At 39.0% G+C, this 20,782-nt stretch overlaps 1 protein-coding gene across 1 annotated transcript in view; it reads left to right on the top strand.

Moving 5' to 3' along the window:
• The first annotated feature begins 594 nt into the window (after positions 1-594).
• TUBGCP5 (tubulin gamma complex associated protein 5) overlaps positions 595-20,782 on the top strand; it is a 50,503-nt gene continuing 30,315 nt past the window's right edge. The window contains 6 exon segments of the mRNA NM_001102495.1: positions 595-757; positions 3,004-3,057; positions 3,178-3,286; positions 15,641-15,737; positions 16,109-16,188; positions 16,654-16,789. Coding sequence (NP_001095965.1) covers positions 612-757; positions 3,004-3,057; positions 3,178-3,286; positions 15,641-15,737; positions 16,109-16,188; positions 16,654-16,789 — 622 coding nt within the window. The 5' untranslated portion in view covers positions 595-611.

Genomic DNA, 20,782 nt, shown 5'->3' with positions numbered 1-20,782 from the left:
GGGACAACGCGCTTTCTTTATACCTGCTGTAGTGTGTGCCACGTAGTGTGGCCCATGTGGGCAGCTGCTGCTGCTGCTAAGTCGCTTCAGTCGTGCCCGACTCTGTGCGACCCCATAGACGGCAGCCCACCAGGCTCCCCCGGCCCTGGGATTCTCCAGGCAAGAAAACTGGAGTGGGTTGCCATTTCCTTCTCCAATGCATGAAAATAAAAGAGAAAGTGCAGAGCGGAACGCAAAGATCACTGGATATCACCTCTAGGAGAAAGTGAATGATGGACAACTGACAAATGGTGGTACCTAAAAATTGTGCAAACCGATACACTGAAAGAGAAGTGGCTGCTCTTGAAACATCAGACGTTAGACCATCAAAAAGTCAGTCAGAGACTATTATCAATAAATTAATAATAACTGCTTCTCCTTTGACGACATTCTTAAATTTAATCAGATGAAACTGGAGAACACTCACAACCCTGCCACCAACAAGAACCAGACCCAAGGCTCAACGTGACTGCAGCGCGAACTCTCGCGAGGGCGACGCGCAACGCGGCCGCAGCTCGAACTCGCGCGAGAGCTGGCGCGACCTCGCGAAGGACGGCGGGAGCGCGGGAGGTATGGCGTCCCTGCCGGCGTCCTGGAGTCGGCTGGAGAGACGACAAGAGCGCGACGTGCGCGAGCTCGTTCGCCTTGTGGCGGGCGTCCAGGACGAAGCGGACCCCAACTTCCAGCTCGCGTTGCACTTCGCCTGGTCCAACTTCAGGTGTGGACGCGGCGTCGCAGCCGGGGAAGGGAAGGGGTCTGGCCAGTTGTGTTGCACGACCGGTAGAGTCCCCGCGCGCTTTGCCGCTCCAGCAGCTTAATGCCTTCGTGCCTTCTGGGTGCCCGAGGCGGTGATCAGTTCAGTCGCTCAGTAGTGTTCGACTCTTTGCTACTCCGTGGACTGGCGCACGCCAGGCTTAGCGCAAACAATGGGTTGTGGGTTGCTGGGGGTCGTCCTCCGATCTTTCTCTTAGTGAAGAGTTCTGACGATCCGGTTCCCTGCTCTGCCCACTGCGCTTAGCGCGGGCCCCTGCCCATCAAACAATTTTTTGAGTGGTTGGTTGAGTAAAATTTTAGAGCAAAATAATGGTCACACCCTATTCTCACTGACTCCCTTTCTGCTCGGACCACTCCGTATTTCTTACCCTGCTCTTTTTTTTCCAAAACGCGAAGCATAACACATTGGATAACTTATTTGTTGTGACTGTTTGTCTCCACCTCCACCGTCATGCACAGTACAAGCTCCACCAGAGTAGGGAGCTGCGTTTGTTTTGTTCATTTCTTATCCCAGCACCTAAAACAGTTCTTGGCATAGAATATTCGAGGTCTAAAATACAAGGTCCACCAGAGCTTGTATGTTTTGTTCATTTCTTATCCCAGCACCTAAAACAGTTCTTGGCATAGCGTATTCGAGGTCTAATACAACTTTTAATAGGTTTTTTATTTAATTAATTTAAAAAGATTAATTCAGATTAGGTACTTAGGTGAAATCAGAGCTATCATTTTTCCTTATGGGACATGTAAATCAGTTATGATCATTACCTGTAATGAAATTATTATTAGAAGAATGGTAGTCATTGTTAATCTTTTGCCTGTTTAACGTCGATAATAGTCTTCTTGAATGGTAAACAGTTTTTCAAAATCGGTAATCTTTTTATCAACCTTAATGATCATACATAAAGTGCCCACTTGGTTTGTAATAAGAATAGATGAGTCTAAACGGCCCCGTTTCTGAAATAAAATACTCAGTTCTTAAGTGTAACATAAATATAACAATTCCTTAATAGGCGATATTCAGAGAAAAGGTCATATTAAGAGAAACTTAATCCCAAATAATTTTTCTGTTAGTATATCTAAATGACAGTAGGTAAGCAGACATCATTTTAGAGTTAGGAGGGACATTAGCAGTTACTAACTCCTTTTACACGTTGAGAAACTAAATTTATAGGTAAAATAGTATTCCATTCAGCCATTTTCTAGGTTAGAATTAGATATTTTATCTAATAGTGTAATTTATTTCTTTTACGTACAGGTTGTGTGGCTTCCACTAAAAGATGGAAAACAAGAGTTAAGTGAGCTATATTGTAATTTTGTGATGCTTTAATCCATCAGAAAAATGAACAGTTCATATTTATATTTTAAAAAATAGAGGCCACGTTCTAGGCCTTAGAAATTCACAGACAGGTGCAATACAGCTTCTATTCTTAAATAAGACAGACAAAAATTATTACATATGATGTAGATTAGAACTTCTTAACCTGAGGGTCTGAATATATTAATAGTAGAATTCAGATATTACAGATTTGGACAAGAAGAAAATTTTACTAATCTCTAGCTAAAAAGTAGCATTTCCTTCAATTATTAGTGAAAGCAACAAGAAGTAATAGCTTATGTATGACTGTGTCACCAGTAGAAATCACATATTTCACTGTCATATTGTAGTTACTGCAGGTATTTCTAATAAATCTTATTTACTGTTATGTAGTTATGAACCCACTTCTAGATCTTGTTATTTAATGTTTTAACAAAGAAATATGTCTCACTATATCACAGACTTCAAAAAATATTTTTAAAGTGTATTTCAGTATGCTTGGCTTCCCTTCTATTTAATTGTATCCTGAGACGGAATCCCTAGGATTCATGGGGCTTCACAATGGCATAAAAAGTTTAGGGAACCCTGCTAACAGGGATGTGCTGTGCCTGACTTACACACAGGGCATTATGGAAAGAGAGAGGAGCCAGAGGACAGAGTTGGGAAACTCAAGACAATCTGTGTCATAAAGAAAGGATGCTTAAACAGTCTTAGATTGACTGGTGGTTTGCATGAATGACAGAGGCGATACAGGTGCACTCACTGGAAACACATAACTGAGTATAGGGTGTTTGGGGGGCAATGTGTTGGATTGTGAGACTAGTCTACTTAGCTTTATGACACGATTGATACAAGAATCACATTTTCTCTTTTAGATTTCATCGTTTCTTAGATGTCAATAGCCACAAAGTAGAAAAGACAATAGAAGGGTAAGTCAGTTTATATGTATATATATGTGTGCATGTTCAGATACCTATGTATTTTCTTACAGACCTTTTTATTAATATAGCTTTATAGTTATTAGTTGTTTTTTTTTGTTAACATTCTAGGATTTACGAAAAATTCATCATTCATTCCGATCTAAGCAAAGCTGCTAGTTGGAAGAGATTAACTGAAGAATTTCTAAATGCATCGCTTCCAAACATAAAGGAATTCAAAGTATGCTATATTGTGAAATCTCTGCTGTATTTTACTATTTCTAATCTGATTATTGTCAGCCTGTATCTATTAACATTTAGACATTCATTCTGTTTTACTATTGTCCACCGACTGGAATCACCATCTCCTGGAAATTGACATAAAATCCACTGTGTCTCAGGCTTGTGATTAAAGAAGTATATTCTTGTTTAATCATGTTGGCCCCAACCTACTGTGGAAATTGAGATCAGAGATTGAAAGAAATAATAGCACTTCTAGCTTTCTTAAAACTTTTCAATGACTTCTCAGCACTTTGCAGTATAATTATTGGTGTATTGCTCACTAGATGCCAGGTGCTGTTCTAAGCTCTTTTATATTCAGTCATGTGTCCCTAAAACCACCCCTTAGGCTCAATGATTCACTAGAATAATTCACAGAACTCCAAAAAGAAAACTGCTATCCTTATTGTATGACTTATTGTAGTGAAAGAATACAGATTTAAAATGAGCAAAGGGGAAAGGTATGGGGCAAAGTCCAGGAGAAACCAGGTACAAGCTTCCAGATGTCCCTTCCCAGTGAAGTTACATAGGGATGCACTTAATTTTCTCAATGACAAAATGTTGCAAACCAGGGAAACTCCCCTGAGTCTTGGTGTTCAGGGTTTTCTTGGGGGTCAGTCATATGAATATGCTTAGCTACTCAATCTCCAGCACCCCCAGAGGTCAAACCAAGGACTTCAGGCCTGCAAAATTATTCGCCATAAGTCACATTGTTAGCATAAACTGTCTGGTCAGACTGATACAGTGTGGCCTAAAGACTGCCATACAGATACACTGTACTAGCAGGGTATTCCAAGGGCTAGGAGAACATCTCAGGAGCCAGTCAAGGGCCAGTCCTGAAGATCTTTGAGATGTGCAGGGTTTGGACAACCCAGTCCTCCCAAATTAACTCTTTGTGCCTACATATATTAAGTCAGTCTTCATAGTCCTTGTGGAATAGTCTGTTACTGATAGGCTTTCCCTTTCTTTACCCTGAGTTGGTGACCTAAGAAAGAGCTTTAGGTAATTTTTAAAACTGTCCATCAATTTTAGGAAGGGCTATAAAGGTATTTCTGGAAGAGAGAGAACTGCAGTGCTGTGAATCCATGCCCTAAGGATTAGTAAAACACTTCCCTGTATTCCTGCAAGGACCATTTTGAAAAAGGAGACAAATCTTTTTTTATGTCTCTTCTTGATTCACTTTGTGTAGCTTTCTGGGTGGACTGTAGAGCTTAATAATTTAGGCACTTCTTGTTGTTGTTCAGTCACTAAGTCGTGTCTCACTCTTTGCAACCCCATGGACTGCAGCATGCCAGGCTTCCCTGTCCTTCATCTCCTGGAGCTTGCTCAAATTCATGTCCATTGAGTCAGTAATGCTATCCAACCATCTTGTTCTCTGTCATCCCCTTCTCCTCGTGCCTTCAGTCTTTCCCAGCATCAGGGTCTTTCCCAGTGAGTTGGCTGTTCACATCAGGTGGCCAAAGTATTGGAACTTCAACTTCAGCGTAAGTCCTTCCAATGAATATTCAGAATTGATTTCCTTTAGGATTGACTGGTTTGATCTCCTTACAGTCCAAGAGACTCTCAAGAGTCTTCTCCAATACCACAGTTCAAAAGCATCAATTCTTTGGTGCTCAGCCTTCTTTATGGTCTAGTTGTTACATCAGTGTGTGACTACTGGAAAAACCATATCTTTGACTGTATGGATCTTTGTTGGCAAAGTAATGTCTCTGCTTTTTAATGCGCTGTCTAGTTTGGTCATAGCTTTTCTTCCAAGGAGCAAGCATCTTTTAATTTCATGGCTGCAGTTACCGTCCACAGTGATTTTGGAGCCCAAGAAAAGAAAATCTGTCATTGTTTCCACTTTTTTCCCTTCTGTTTGCCATAAAGTGTTGGGGCCAGATGCCATGATCTTAGTGTTTTTTGAATTTTGCATTTCAAGCTAGCTTTTTTTCACTCTGCTCTTTCACCCTCATTAAAAGGCTCTTTAGTTCCTCTTCACTTTCTGTCATTAGAATGGTATCATCTGTATATCTGAGGTGTTGATATTTCTCCTGAAAGTCTTGATTCCAGCTTGTGATTCATCTAGCCCAGCATTTCCCATGATGTACTCTGCATTTATTTATTTTTTTTTGTACTCTGCATTTAAATTAAATAAACTAATTGAAGCATATAGCCTAGGCACTTTGTCAAAAACAAATTGTATGTGTAAGGATTTACAAGTGCTCAATCGTTTGATTAATCTGTATGCCTATCCTTACACAAATACCTTACTGTCTTTGTTACTGTAGCTTTTAAGCTTTGGAATTGGGTGATAAAAGTCCTTCCAATTTTTTTCTTTTTCAAAACTGTTTTGTCTATTTTAGAGCCTTTGAATTTCCATACACATTGTAGGGTCAACTAAATTTCTGCAAAAGCCAGGTGGATTTTGGCAGGGATTGCATTGAATCTATAGATCAATTTGGAAAGTATTGTCATTTGTTAGGTTGAATTGTGTCCCCCAGAAAGATGTGTTCAAGTCTTAGCCCCTGATTTCTTACTATAGGGTCTTTGACAATGTCAGCAAGTTGAAATGAAGTCAAACTGGATTAATTCAGTGATTGATATCCTCATAAGAAAATAGAGAATTTAACACGGAGATGCACATAGTGTTATACTATGCAGTGAAAGAGGCAGAGATTGGAACAATGTGGCTGCAAGTCAAGGAAAGCCAAAGATTGCTAGCAACCATGAGAAGCTAGGAAGAGTCAAGGAAGAAGTCTTCCCTTGAGCCTTCATAGGGAGTGTGGACTGCCAGCACCTTGACTAAGACTTCTAGCCTCCAGAACTGAGAGAGAGTAAATCTCTTTTGTTTTAAGCCACATGATTTGTAATATTTTGTTAAGGAAGCTTTAGGAAGCTAATACACAATCTTACCAATATTATATCTGTTAATCTGTGAATATGGACTCTTCATTTACTTAGATCATTTAAAATGTTTTTCATCAGTTTTATTTTTTCATGTATAAATCTTGCATTTCTTTTATATGTATTTCTAAATATTTCATTCTATTTGGTGCTATTATGAGTGGAACTTTTCTTCTTAAATTCACTTGCAGTTTGCTTATTATATACCTAGCCTTGCTAAACTCATTTATTCTAGTAATTTTCTTCTGAATTCCTTAGTATTTTCTACACATAGGATTGTATCATCTCTGAATAAAGACAGTTTGACTTCTTCCATTCCAGTGGGAGATTTTTTTTTGTTTTTTGTCTTATTGCAGTTGGTCCAATACAATGCTGGACAGAAGACAAAGTCCACATATTTGCCTTGTTTCTAATTTTAAAGGAAAAGCTTTAGTTTCAGGATTTTCACAGGTGTGCTTTATCAGAAAGAGGATATTCCTTTTTATTCTTAATATTCCTTTTTATTCTTAAGGTTTTTTTAATTGTGAATTGTCAAATCTTTTTCTGTGTCTTTGAGATATTCCTATGTTTTTTGCCTTGAATTCTGTTCATATGCCTTAGTAAGCTCAGACTACCATAACAGAATTACCACACACTGATCTTTCAGTGACTTAAAAACAGAAATTTATTTCCTTATACTTTTGGAGACTGGAAATTAAGAGCAAGGTGCTGGCCAGTTTGGGGTTGCTGGTGAAGACGGTTCCCAGCTTGTCAGTGGCTGCCTTCTCTCTGTGTCCTCATGTGAAGAGAAGGAGCTCTCTGGTCTTATCCCACTGGACCAGTGGCCCACCCTCAGGAGCTGATTACCTCCCAAAGGCCCCTTCTCCAAGTACCATTGCATTAGGAGTTAGAGTTTCAGCATATAAATTGAAGGGGATATTGAAGAAGTTTGAAGTGAAGTCGCTCAGTCACATCCGACTCTTTGAGACCCCATGAACTGTAGCCTGTCAGGCTCTTCTGTCCATGGGATTTTCCAGGCAAGAATACTGGAGTAGGTTGCCATTTCCTTCTCTAGGGGATCTTCCCAACCCAGGGATTGAACCTGGGTCTCCTGCATTGCAGGCAGACTCCTTGCTAGCTGAGCCACAAGGGAAGTCATGGGGGATATATTCAGTCTTTAATATATAACATATTACATTCAATGAGTTTTGGGTGTTAATCTGATTTATTTATGTGTGAATTGAGAAATACATTGCTACTTACTCTCTTTTCAAGACTGTCCTGGCTTGTGCTTTGTGTGATCTTTGCCCATGAACTCAGGCTCCGTTGGCCAAAAATGTGTGGTTGTCTTGGGCTCACTCTAGTCTCTGCTGTGCCTGTCATAGCCTCTAGTCAGCCCAAGACATGTGGAGAGATGAGCAAGCCCCCTTTTATTGTCTTGCATTCAGGAAGCTCCCTGATAACCCTCAGCTATTCTGCTGGCCCACTGCTTGCCCAACTGCAGGCCTGCAACCACTGGTTCCCCCACTCACTTGCCAGTGCTACCACTACTAAGACAGTGACAACAAAGCTGCGAGTTTTCACTTGCTGTCCAGCCCTGGACTACCACTTGATAGAGCTGGTGGGAGAGAGGAGACAGCTTTAGGCATATATGTATCAAACTCATTCTGTTCTTGCCTGAGGTTATTTTCACAAACAAACACTCTACATTTGTATGCCTATGCTTAACAAGAGCACCGAAATGGTTGTCTCTGGTAATTTGGTCCAGACTTAACATTACTTTTTTGGGGAGAGGATTGAAGGCAACTTTCCTCCAGGGTTCCCTGGTGGCTCAGACAGTAAAGAGTCTGCCTTCAGTGTAGGAGACCCAGGTTCAATCCCTGGTTTGGGAAGATCTCCTGGAGAAGGAAATGGCAACCCACTCCAGCATTCTTGCCTGGGAAATCCCATGGCTGGGGGAGCCTGGCAGACCACAGTCCATGGTGTCGCAAAGAGTCGGACACGACTGAACGACTTCATTTTTCCTCCATCATGCCAGAAGTGAATCTCAAACCACACTTTATTTAGATTTATAAATAGGTATACATATAGTTTCTTTAGGCGTTACTCAGTAAATGACACTTTACCATCCTCTAGGCGACTTAGCAGCAGCAGGCTTGAAAAAATGTGTGGCAAAGGAGAACTTGAGATTGTTATTCTAGAGGAAACAAAGACTTTGGCACATCTGGGGAAAAAACCCACTGGAACTAAGAAATTTGGCTCTTTGTCGCTTTGCATTTCAAAGGATGTGAAAGTGGAAGTTATTTCTGGTTTTGAGATTCAGAACCACTTCAGCTATAATAAATGTGCAGCACATGGGACTGCTGCTTTTCAATGTATATGTAATGTATTTCCTGACTTCCATAGAGTAGCAGGGATGGTGCAGGTTTCATAAGACAGACTGTGAAGGGACACGTGACTAATACAGAGATGGAGCTCCAACTCTGTACTTTCATCTCTTTGTGAAGAGGTAGCATTGTTGTTCAGAGAAGGCAATGGCACCCCACTCCAGTACTCTTGCCTGGAAAATCCCATGGGCGGAGGAGCCTGGTAGACTGCAGTCCGTGGGGTCGCACAGAGTCGGACAAGACTGAAGCGACTTAGCAGCAGCAACATTGTTGTTGTTCAGTTGCTTAGTTGTATTTCACAGCTGTACGTGACTACTGGAAAAACTAAGCTTAGAATATACAAACCTTTGTGAGCAAAGTGATGTCTCTGCTTTTTAATAACGCTGTCTAGGTTTGTCATAGCTTTCCTTCCAAGGAGTAAATGTCTTTTAATTTCATGGCTGCAGTCAACATCCACAGTGATTGTGGAGCCCAAGACTGTAAAAGCTGAAACTGCTTCTATTTTTCCCCCATCTGTTTGCCATGAAGTGATGATACCAGATGCCGTGATCTTAGTTTTCTGAATGTTGAACTTTAAGCCAACTTTTTCACTCTGCTCTTTCACTTTCATCAAGAGGCTTTTTAGTTCCTCTTCACTTTCTGCCATAAGGGTGGTGTCATCTGCATATCTGAGGTTATTGATATTTCTTCCGGCAATCTTGATTCCAGCTTGTGTTTCTTCCAGCCCAGCGTTTCTCTTGATGTACTCTGCATATAAGTTAAATAAGCAGGATGACAAAATACAGCCTTGACGTACTCCTTTTCCTATTTTGAACCAGTCTGTTGTTCCGTGTCCAGTTCTAACTGTTGCTTCCTGACCTGCATACAGATTTCTCAAGAGGCAGGTCAGGTGGTCTGGTATTCCCATCTCTTTCAGAATTTTCCACAGTTTCTTGTGATCCACACAGTCAAAGGCTTTGGCATAGTCAATAAAGCAGAAATAGATGCTTTTCTGGAATTCTCTTGCTTTTTCCATGATCCAGTGGATGTTGGCAATTTGATCTCTGGTTCCTCTGCCTTCTCTAAAACCAGCTTCAACATCAAGAAGTCCATGGTTCACGTATTGCTGAAGCCTGGCCTGGAGAATTTTGAGCATTACTTTACTAGTGTGTGAGATGAGTGCAATTGTGCGGTAGTTTGAGCATTCTTTGGCATTGCCTTTCTTTGGGATTGGAATGAAAACTGCCCTTTTCCAGTCCTGTGGCCACTGCTGAGTTTTCCAAATTTGTTGTTATACTGAGTGCAGCACTTTCACAGCATCATCTTTCAGGATTTGCAATCGCTCAGCCGGAATTCCATCACCTCCAATAGCTTTGTTCGTAGTGATGCTTTCTAAGGCCCACTTGACTTCACATTCCAGGATGTCTGGCTCTAGGTCAGTGATCACACCATCGTGATTATCTGGGTCGTGAAGATCTTTTTTGTACAGTTCTGTTTATTCTTGCCACCTCTTCTTAATATCTTCTGCTTCTCTTAGGTCCATACCATTTCTGTCCTTTATCGAGCCCATCTTTGCATGAAATGTTCCCTTGTTATCTCTAATTTTCTTGAAGAGATCTCTAGTCTTTCCTATTCTTTTGTTTTCCTCTATTTCTTTGCATTGATTACTGAGGAAGGCTTTCTTATCTCTTCTTGCTGTTCTTTGGAACTCTGCATTCAGATGCTTATATCTTTCCTTTTCTCCTTTGCTTTTCGCTTCTCTTCTTTTCACAGGTATTTGTAAGGCCTCCCCAGACAGCCATTTTGCTTTTTTGCATTTCTTTTCCATGGGGATGGTCTTGATCCCTGTCTCCTGTACAATGTCACGAACCTCCATACATAGTTCATCAGGCATTCTATCTATCAGATCTAGGCCCTTAAATCTATTTCTCACTTCCACTGTATAATCTTAAGGGATTTGATTTAGGTCATACCTGAATGGTCTAGTGGTTTTCCCTACTTTCTTCACTTTAAGTCTGAATTTGCTAATAAGGAGTTCATGGTCTGAGCCACAGTCAGCTCCTGGTCATTGGTTCTTTAGTAGCATATTTTTTAGTCTCCCATGGTTTTGTTTTTGTTTTTTTGCAGTTTTTTTTTTTTTTGTAGTTGATTTCTAGTCTCATGGCACTGTGGTTAGAAAAGATGCCTAAACTGATTTTTAGTCTTCTTAAATTTACTGAGTCTTATTTTGTGGCTTAGTATGTAATCTTTCTTAGAGAATGTGTATTCTGCTTTTTTTGAATGAAATGCTCTACTTATATCTATTAAGTCCATCTGACCTAATGTATCACTTAAGACCAGTGTTTCCTAATTTATTTCTGTCTAGATGATCTGTCCATTAAGTATGGAAAGACATCCACTACTATTATTGTGTTACTGTCATTTTTTTCTATGTTTGTTATTTGATTTCTGTACTTAGGTCTTCCTAAGTTGGGTTCTTATGTATTTACAGATGTATCTTCTTGGATTAATCCTTTGATGTAGTGTCCTTTGTCGCCTTTTGCAATCTTTGTTTTAAGGTCTCTTTGGTCTTATTTAAGTTTTACTACCGCAGCTTTAATTTCCATTTGTATGGAAATCCTCTATTTCCTCACTTTCCATCTTTAGATCTGAAATGAGACTCTTATGAGCAACATCTATATGGGTATTGTTTTTGTATCCATTTAGCCCCCCTTTGTCATTAGATTGGAGCCTTTGTAGTCTGTTTATATTTAAAGTAGTTATTGAGGGAATTCCCTGTTGGTCCAGTGGTTTTACTTTCACTGCCAGGAGCATGGGTTCAGTCCCTGGTCAGAGAACTAAGATCTGGCAAGCTGCATAACACAGCCACAAATAAATGAGTGATAGGTGTGTTCTCATTGCCATTTTGGTAATTGTTCTGGGATTTTTTTTTTTTTTTTGGTTGTCATTCATTTCTTCTTTTGTTCTCTTTTCTTGTGATTTGATGACTATCTTTAGTGTTAATATTTGGATTTCTTTCTGTGTGTGTGTGTGTGTGTGTGTGTGTGTGTGTGTGTGTGTGTGTATTATAGGGTTTTGGTGTGTGATAACCATGAGATTTTTATATAGCAGGCTTTATATATTCCTGATTATTTTAAGTTGCTGATCACTGAAAGTTGGCACACATTTCACAACCCTGTGTTCTCCCCCAACATTTAATGTTTTTGACATTTTAATATTTTGTATATCTTTTTGTTTTGTGTATCCCTTAATTACTTATTGTGGATATGGATCATTTATCAGAGGAGCCTGAAGAGCTACATTCTATGGGATCACAAAGATTTGGACACAACTAAACGACTAATACTAATTACTTATTGTAGGTATAGACCATTTTATTATTTTTATCTTTTAACCTTCCTACTAGCTATATAAGTGGTTGATCTATTACCTTTAATGTATATTCATCTTTACCAGGGAGACTTTTCCTTTTGTAATTTTCTATCTCTGCTGCTAAGTCGCTTCAGTCGTGTCCGACTCTGTGCGACCCCATAGACGGCAGCCCACCAGGCTCCCCCATCCCTGGGATTCTCCAGCCAAGAACACTGGAGTGGGTTGCCATTTCCTTCTCCAATGCGTGAAAGTGAAAAGTAAAAGTGAAGTCGCTCAGTCATGTCCGACTCTTAGCAACCCCATGGACTGCAGCCTACCAGGCTCCTCCATCCATGGGGTTTTTCCAGGCAAGAGTACTGGAGTGGGGTGCCATTGCCTTCTCTGTTTCTATCTCTAGTGGTGACCTTTTCCATTTAAAGAGGTCCCTTTAACAATTCTTGAAAAGCTGGTTTGGTGTTGCTGAACACTTTAAGCTTTTGCTTATTTGTAAAACTTTTGATCTCTCCTTTAAATCTGAATGTAGCCTTGCTGGGTAGAGTATTCTTAGTTGTAGATTTTTTTTTTTTTTATTCTGTCACTTTAAATGTATCATGCTACTCCATTCTGGGCTGGAAAGTTTCCACAGAAAAGCCAGTTGATAGCCTTAAGGGAATTTCTTCATAAGTAACATTGCTTTTCCTTTACTGACTTTAAGATTGTCTCTTTAGCTTTAATTTTTTGTATTTTAATTACAGTGTATCTTGGGGTGGATCTCTTTGGGTTGATCTTGTTTAGAACACTGTGTTTCTGAGCTTGATGTCTGTTTCCTTTCTCATGTTAAAGAATTTTTCAGCTATTATCCCTTCAAATAAGTTTTCTGCCCATTTCTCCTCCTCCTTCAGGGACCTCCCCCTATAATATGAATGTTAGTATTCTTGCCATTGTCCCAGAACGCTCTTAAACTATCCTTGTTTTAATTTTTTGTTGTTGTTGTTCAGCTTACATGATTTCCAGTACTCCATCTTAAATTTCATTGATCCATTCATTCCTCTATATCATCTCATCTACTGTGAATTACTTCTAGTGTATTTTTAATTTCAATTATTGTATTCGTCACCTGTGTTTGGTTTTTCTTTGTGTTTTCTAACTTTGTCATGCTTCTCATTCTGTTCATTCTTTCTTCTCCCGAGTTTGGGAAACTCTACCAGGTAGATTGCTTATCTTTTTTGCTTCTTTTTTTTTTGGCATCTTATCTTGTTCCATCATTTGGAACATTTTTTCTGTCATCTCATTATTCCTAATCCTCTGTTTTTATTTCTGTTCCTTAGGTAGAATGCTCATGTTTCCCAGTCTTGGAGAAGTGGCCTTATGTAAGAGATGTCTCTGGGCCCCTGGCAGGGCACTGCCCTCTGGTCACCAGAGCTGTTTGCTCTATGAGTATCCCCTCTGTGAGCTACATGGACCCTTGTGTTGTGGGCTAACTGTTGTAGGCACAATAGTACATAGGGCTGATCCTCAGCATGGTTGGCTGCACGAGCTGGCCTCATCTAGGTCTGCCAGCTTCTGGTGGGCAGTGCTGGCGCCTGGCACAGCTGGCTTCAGGACCCAGGAAGTCCCTGTGCTGGTCCACTATTGGGTGAGGCTGGGTCCTGAACACACTGGTAGTTGGGCCTTGGTCTCCACATGGCTGGCAGCTTGCCTGGGGGTCCTAGGATTGTTGCTGATTGGCTGTTGGGCGGGTAAGCCCCCTGTGCTAATAGGCTAGAGAAATACTCCAAGATGGCTGCCACCAGCATCTGTGTCCTCGGGGTGCTCTCCAAGATCAGCAGGTGGGTTTGACCGAGGCTCCTTTCAAATTGCTGCTTATGCCCTGGGTCCTAGAACATGTGACATTTGTGTGTTCACCCTTTAAGAGTGAAGTCTATTTCCCATGGCCTTCTGAGTCACTTGAATATAAGCTTTACTGGCATTCAAAGCCAAAAGTTCTAGAGGCTCATCTTCCCAGTGCAGAGCTCCAAGGCTACAGAGCCAGATGTGTAGTTCAGACCCCTCCTTGGGGAGAACTCCCATTTGTGGGAGGATAATTTTTACTGGGTGCATGGATCTTGACTATGCCATGTCCCCACCTCTCTTACCCATCTCATTGTGATTCCTTCTTTGTTTCTTTAGCTGTAGAAGATCTTTTCTGCTACCCTGCTGGGGCATTCTCACCAGTTGTTGTTGTTTAGTTGCTAAGTCATGTCTGACTCTTCTGCAACCGCATGGACTGTAGCCCACCAGGCTCTTCTGTCCATGGAATCTCCCAGGCAAAAATACTGGAGTGGGTTGCCATTTTCTTCTCCAGGGGATCATCCTGACCCAGGGATTGAACCTGCATCTCTGGTGTTGGTAGACAGATTCTTTACCACTAAGCCATCATTCTCACTATTAGTTGCTCTGTAAATAGTTGCAATTTTGATATGCCTATAGGAGATGAGCTTCCCAATCCACCATCTTAGACAGTCTCCTATATCATCTAAACGTTAACTTCCAGAGTCCTAACTTCGCAGCAGTCTTTTTTCCTTAATACCATCAGTATGTTATTACTAATACATGAAACTGTAGTTTCAGGTGTACAGAGTTCTTTCAGAATAAGCAATCTGACGTAAGTGATTACCACAAAATAATAGATTTATATATTGGGAGTTATTTTCTTCAAGTATTTACATTTTAGACCACTTTTCTCTATGGAATTAAAGTTTCTTTCTTTTTTTTTTTCTTTTTTTGGTTAAAGGAAGTCAAGGTATTTCCAAGCAGAGGAATTATCTAAAAAGAGGCAGCTCTTGCAGTCTTACTAGCCATACATTGCCTTATACCTAGGGAAGTTTACCAAGTGTCTTCTGTGTCCCTGGCGTCACTGGGTTGTAGGAATACAGAATAAGCAATACATGATCATCACTACCCAAGTAGTTATTGAATAGCTATTTAGTTATAATTATGATAAACCCAATGAAGATGTACATGAAGTACCACACATTATATAATAGGGAGAGGTCACCTGAAACTTCCCTTCCATTCCTTGAATTTAATTCTCTCCTCTCTCCTTTCCATGCATAGTTTATAGTGCATAGTTTCCATGCATAGTTTGCTTATTTGGAGTGTTTTTAACTTTGACACCTTTTTAAATGTGATTTTTATAAATACAATTTAAATTTTGAAAAAGTATAGAAATTGAAGAATAGTAAAAGGAACATCTGTGTACTTTTTTTGTTCAGGTTCACCAGTTGGTATCCTTTGATCCAGAACATTCCTCACCATTTTTTTTCTGACCTTGACATTATTGAAGAGAGCAGGCTGATTATTTGGTAGCTTGTCCTTCAGTTTACGTTTGTCTGACAGTTCCTCATTATTATTCAGGTAGTGCATTATTGCACAGGTTCTTCTATCTGTACATGTTTGAACTATAAAAGCAAGTTTAGAGATGTTAGGTATGATTGTTTTCTTGAAGCACACAAAAACATTGAGGACGTAACTGTCATGAGGTAATCTGTTCTTTTTTTGAGGGAGGGGCCTGCACCAAATTGGTATACAGGATCTTAGTTCTTCACCCAGGGATCCAACCCGTTCCTCCAGCAGTGGAAGTTCCAAGTCTGGATGTCCAGGGAAGTCCCAGGGTGAAGTTTTATTTACTCAAACTGGTTTAGAAAGCTCTTACCAACCTCAGTGATTCATATTTTTCATTTCTTGTTTTAAAGACAGATGTACATTATTCCATACTATCACTTCTTCTGTGTCTGTCTGATTCTCCTTTGAACAGCAATTATGTGGAAACACCAAGAGATAAAGAAATGGGTATGTTACCAAATAAGAGAGAAATTGTTTTATGATACAATTACTAGACATTGAGAGTTTATAAAAAGCTGTAAATAAATGTATGAAATAAATATTTCTATTGTCTTGAAATGCAATTGTAATTGTAAATTTTCATATAAAATATGACTGTAAGTTAAACTACTTTCAATTATGTAAAGAGAAAAATCAGAACTGAAGATAAAATATTAAAATTTTAAATATATTAGAATGTCAATTTATTGTTTCACTACTTTTGAACTTTAATTTCTCAAGTATGTTTTATTTTGAGTTTTGCTAAACTTTTTACTATAATTTTGGGTTTCTTTCCCATATATTTCTGATAAAACTGAAATTCTTTTGTTATATTTTAGAAAAGAAGGATGATTTTGACTGGGGAAAATACTTGATGGAAGGTGAAGAAATTGACCTTGGCCCAAGTGTAAACACACCGGTGAGTGGCAGTACTTTTGCTATATAAATACATCTCAGGTTATTTAGATTATTTTTATGGGTCTTTTTATCCTATCGATGAGTGGCAGTACTTTTGCTATATAAATACATCTCAGGTTATTTAGATTATTTTTATGGGTCTTTTTATCGTATCGTAACTTATCTAAAATAGGAATACTCTTCTTTAAATTAGAGTAGTTTATTATGGAATTTTTATTAAGATTTTGCTCCAAAATACTGGTACTAGAAAGTTGATCAGAATGAATATATGTATTCCTTAAGGAGCTATAAATCTAGGGATTTTTGCCACCAGAAATAATTCCATCCTGTAATAGTAACTTTGAACATGTATAAAAAGTTTCATTTGATATAGTTTTTGCTTCTGAAATTTTCATAATCTTTTCATCTAAATAGGTCCATTTGTTAGGTACTCTAAGGTTAAGGTGTATTTCCTTCTTTTAACCAGAATTGGTCTGAAGAAAGTGAAGATGAAAATGATCAACAGTCCTTAAGCAGAGAGGACTCTGGGATTCAGGTGGACAGGACACCGTTAGAAGAACAAGATCAAAACAGAAAACTGGGGCCTCGAGTCATCTGGAAAGGTACTGTGTGTTCAGAATGCTGGCATCTCTAATAAAATTCTCTAAAAGGAAAGGCAAGCTTTGAGAATCAGTTCCAAGTGATTTATAACATTGGTAAGCTCTGCCTTCCTAATAAACAAACCTTTTTAAACCATTGGCACATCTTCTGTAACGCATTTTAAGTATTATAGCTCTATAGAATTAATGTTGAAAAGGCATTTACAGTGCAATTTTGGTCTTTTTTTTAATAGGTTTGAGAACTTTGTTAGTCTTAAATGGTTTGTTTATATTTATACTGAAGAAAGATTGGCTTTGATAAAGTTGTTATTCAGTTGCTCAGTCATGTCCAACTCTTTGCGACTCCATGGACTGCAGCACGCCAGGCTTCCCTGTCCTTCACTGTCTCCCAGAGTTTGCTCAAACTCATGTCCGTTGAGTTAGTGATGCCATCCAACCATCTCATCCTCTATCATCCCCTTCTCCTCCTGCCTACACTCTTTCCCAACATCAGGGTCTTTTCCAATGAGTTTGCTCTTCAGATGGCCAGAGTATTGGAGCTTCAGCTTCAGCCCTCCCAGTGAATTTTCAGGATTGATTTCCTTTATGATTGACTGGTCTGATCACCTTGCAGTCCAAGGAGCTCTCAAGAGTCTTCTCCAGGACTACAGTTTGAAAGCATCAATTCTTCAGCTCTCAGCCTTCCTTATGATCCAACTCTCACATCCATACTTGACCATTGGAAAAACCATAGCTTTAACTAGACAGATGATGTCTCTGCTTTTTAATACACTGTCTAGGTTGGTCACGGAGAAAGCAGTGGCAAGCCACTCCAGTACTCTTGCCTGGAAAATCCCATGGACGGAGGAGCCTGGTAGGCTTCAGTCCATGGGGTCGCAAAGAGTTGGACACGACTGAGCGACTTCACTTTCACTTTTCACTTTTACACATTGGAGAAGGAAATGGCAACCCACTCCAGTGTTCTTGCCTGGAGAATCCCAGGGACGGGGAAGCCTGGTGGGCTGCTGTCTATAGGGCCGCACAGAGTCGGACACGACTGAAGCGACTTAGCAGCAGCAGCAGCAGCAGCAGGTTGGTCACAGCTTTTCTTCCAAGGAGCAAGCATCTTTTAATTTCATGGCTGCAGTCACCCTCCAGCAGTGATTTTGGAGCCCAAGAAAATAAAGTCTGTCACTGTTTCCATTGTTTTTCCACCTATTTGCCATGAAGTGATGGGGCCAGATGCCATGATCCTAGTTTTTTGAACGTTGAGTTTTAAGCCAGCTTTTTCACTGTCTTTCACCTTCATCAAAAAGTTCTAAAGTTAGTGACTAAATAAAAGAAAAATATCTTACACAATTTAAATTTTAATGCTTTTTCAGTTTTTAGTGAAAAAGTATGATTTGGTAGAATATAGAAAGAGCTAGAAACAACCTTAGAGATTAGAACATCTACTTCTCATTTTATAGATACAAAACAAAGATGTGGTTATAATGGTTTTCTCATGCACACAGCTGTGAAGCTAACTCCAGAAGCTAGGATCTCTGGCCTGGTCCTGTTCATTGTACCTGAATCTTGCCAAATGCACATAAAGTAGTTAAAATTGATTTAGCATGCTAACAATTTTCTGGTCTCTTTTCTCTTTTCATTATTGAATTGGACCTTTAGGGCAGAATGTGGATTAATCAGCTCAATGTCATGAACAGCAGCCTGTGCAGGGCCTTTTGGTTTAGCTTATTTCTGCTCATCTGCTCTTTCTGATTCTCACTCTGCTTTCTCTGCCAGCCCAGTGACAAGCTCTTCTAATGTATTTGATATCTGTTCTCAAACACATTGAGGTCTTGTAAAGTACATTGTGTCGATTGGTTGTATTTTATTTTTAAATTACATGCTGATAATATGCTGTGTGTAACCTCTGTTGTTTCGCTCTTTCCATTTAACTGTTTTAATCTGTCTGTGTTGCTCTATGAACATTTTTTTTGTTGCTCTAGTGGCTACATAGGATACTGCAGTTTGCAACACCACACTTGTGTTATTGTTTCTTTTGTTGATAGGCCTGAGCTACCTTCTCCCCTTCTGCCTGGTGCCATGCCTATTTTATGGACATGGCCCACAGTTTCATCCCTACTTGATTAAATCACCCACTTTGATTTGGTTTGCTGTTTTCATTTGTGTTTGTCTAACTACTCAGGATAAGTACTTCAGATCCCTTGGTTTCCTCAGGTTTGCCCCTTATATGATGTGTCCACTGATGTCCTTTCCTTGCTTTTCTTTGGAGTTTCATGTCCTTCCTGCCCATCCCCACCAATCAGAGTTCTTTGTATATGTAGATAGTAATTCCAAGGCTTTATACATTGCTATTTTCTTCCTTTAGTCACCTGTTAACATTTTCATGGTATCCTTCAAACAGAATTTGATTTTTTAAAATATTTTATTGTACTTAAGTCTGTGAATTTTTCATGATATGGTTAGAATTTGGACCTTGATATTTTTCTTTATGAAAACATTCCCCTGTATTTTCCTTCTCTTTGCTTTTTTATAGCTTTTGTGTAGCTCTTCAGTGACCACCAGATCTTCTCTTATATATGAAATGAAGAACAGCTTATTTTTCTCCAATGTCAGGAGCACATTTCCCAGCAGTGTCTAGTTAACAGTCCATTCTTTACACATTGCTTTGTGGTTCTAAAATTATTGTATATTGATACACTTATTTCTGAACATTCAGTTCTCTGTCCTGAGTGTGAGTTGTGGAAGCACAGACTGTTTATATGTCTTTGTAATATGTTTCAACAGACAGAAGTCAAGTTTTCCCTTCACCTCCTTTGCTCTTTTTCAAAATTGGCTTAGTTATTTGTAGACTTTTATTCTTCTGTAGACATTTTGGGAGCAGTTTGGTAAGTTCCTTTTTAAAAATCCAGCTGGAAAAAAAATCCACCTGGAATTTTTATTGGGATTGAATTGAGTTTATAGATTTAGCTTGAGGAGATTTGACATCTTTTCTGTGGAAATATCTATATTTATTCTAATTCTTTTATGTCTTACTAGATTTTAGAAATTTCCTTTGTCAAGATCTTAAGTATTTGTTGATTTCTATGTGTGTTACTAGTTGTTATGGTTAATAGTGTCTTTTTTTCTTTTATTTATTGCTGATGTAGGGGGACACTTGGTTTTTGTAAATTGTTTTTTTCCCAGCATTCTTGCTGAACTCTTGTATTAATTATATATTGTTAATTCCCAAAATATTGGGGTTTTTTAATAGATGATCAGTATTCTTTGCAAATATTGACAGTTTTATCCACTACCAGTTCTTAATATCTTATTAATGAAATGTTAACCATGTCTCTTTTCTGGCCAGCCCTCTAGTCTACAGAGGAAGCAGTAGCAATGGGCGTGTATTTCCTGGAGTGGTTATCCCAAGAAGGTTGCCCATGAAATTCCGTAGTTAAGTGTGATGGTTTTGGCATAGGTTCTGGATATGTGGCCTTTGCAAAATTAAGACTATTATTCCTGTTTTTCTGGGAGTCTTTAAATCATAAATAAATATTAAACTTTAGCAAATGCTGTTCTTTATCTGTGAGGTAATTCTATAATTCATCTATTTTGCTCTAATACTTCACTGATAAGATTTTTTTGATTGTGAATCATTATTATATTCCTAAGCTAAACTTCTTTTGACTACATCGTGGGATTGGGTTATTAGTTTTTTTTTAATGGAAATTTTTAATCTTTATTCTTTGATGAATTACTTTCTCATATTATGTCTTCATTTGGTTTTAGAAGCAAGGTTATATTAGCCTCATAATGTTAGATAGCTTTCTCTTTTTCTGTTTTTTGCACCAATCTGTGTAAGATGGCTAATCCTTCAAAGCTTAGTACTAGTCCTGAGGCTTTGGGGGTGCTTGGAAACATCTTTAGTTACCATTTCAATGTCTTTCATGATTATTAAACTATTCAAATATACTGTTTGTGTTTTTTTTATTCATGGGGTCATTTTAAAATTGAGTAACTTTTTAAATT

The sequence above is a fragment of the Bos taurus genome, chromosome 2 (genome assembly GCF_002263795.3).
Source record: "Bos taurus isolate L1 Dominette 01449 registration number 42190680 breed Hereford chromosome 2, ARS-UCD2.0, whole genome shotgun sequence".
Taxonomy (NCBI): domain Eukaryota; kingdom Metazoa; phylum Chordata; class Mammalia; order Artiodactyla; family Bovidae; genus Bos; species Bos taurus.
Note: the sequence above shows the minus strand (reverse complement) of the source record. Positions and strands in the feature narration are given on the sequence as shown.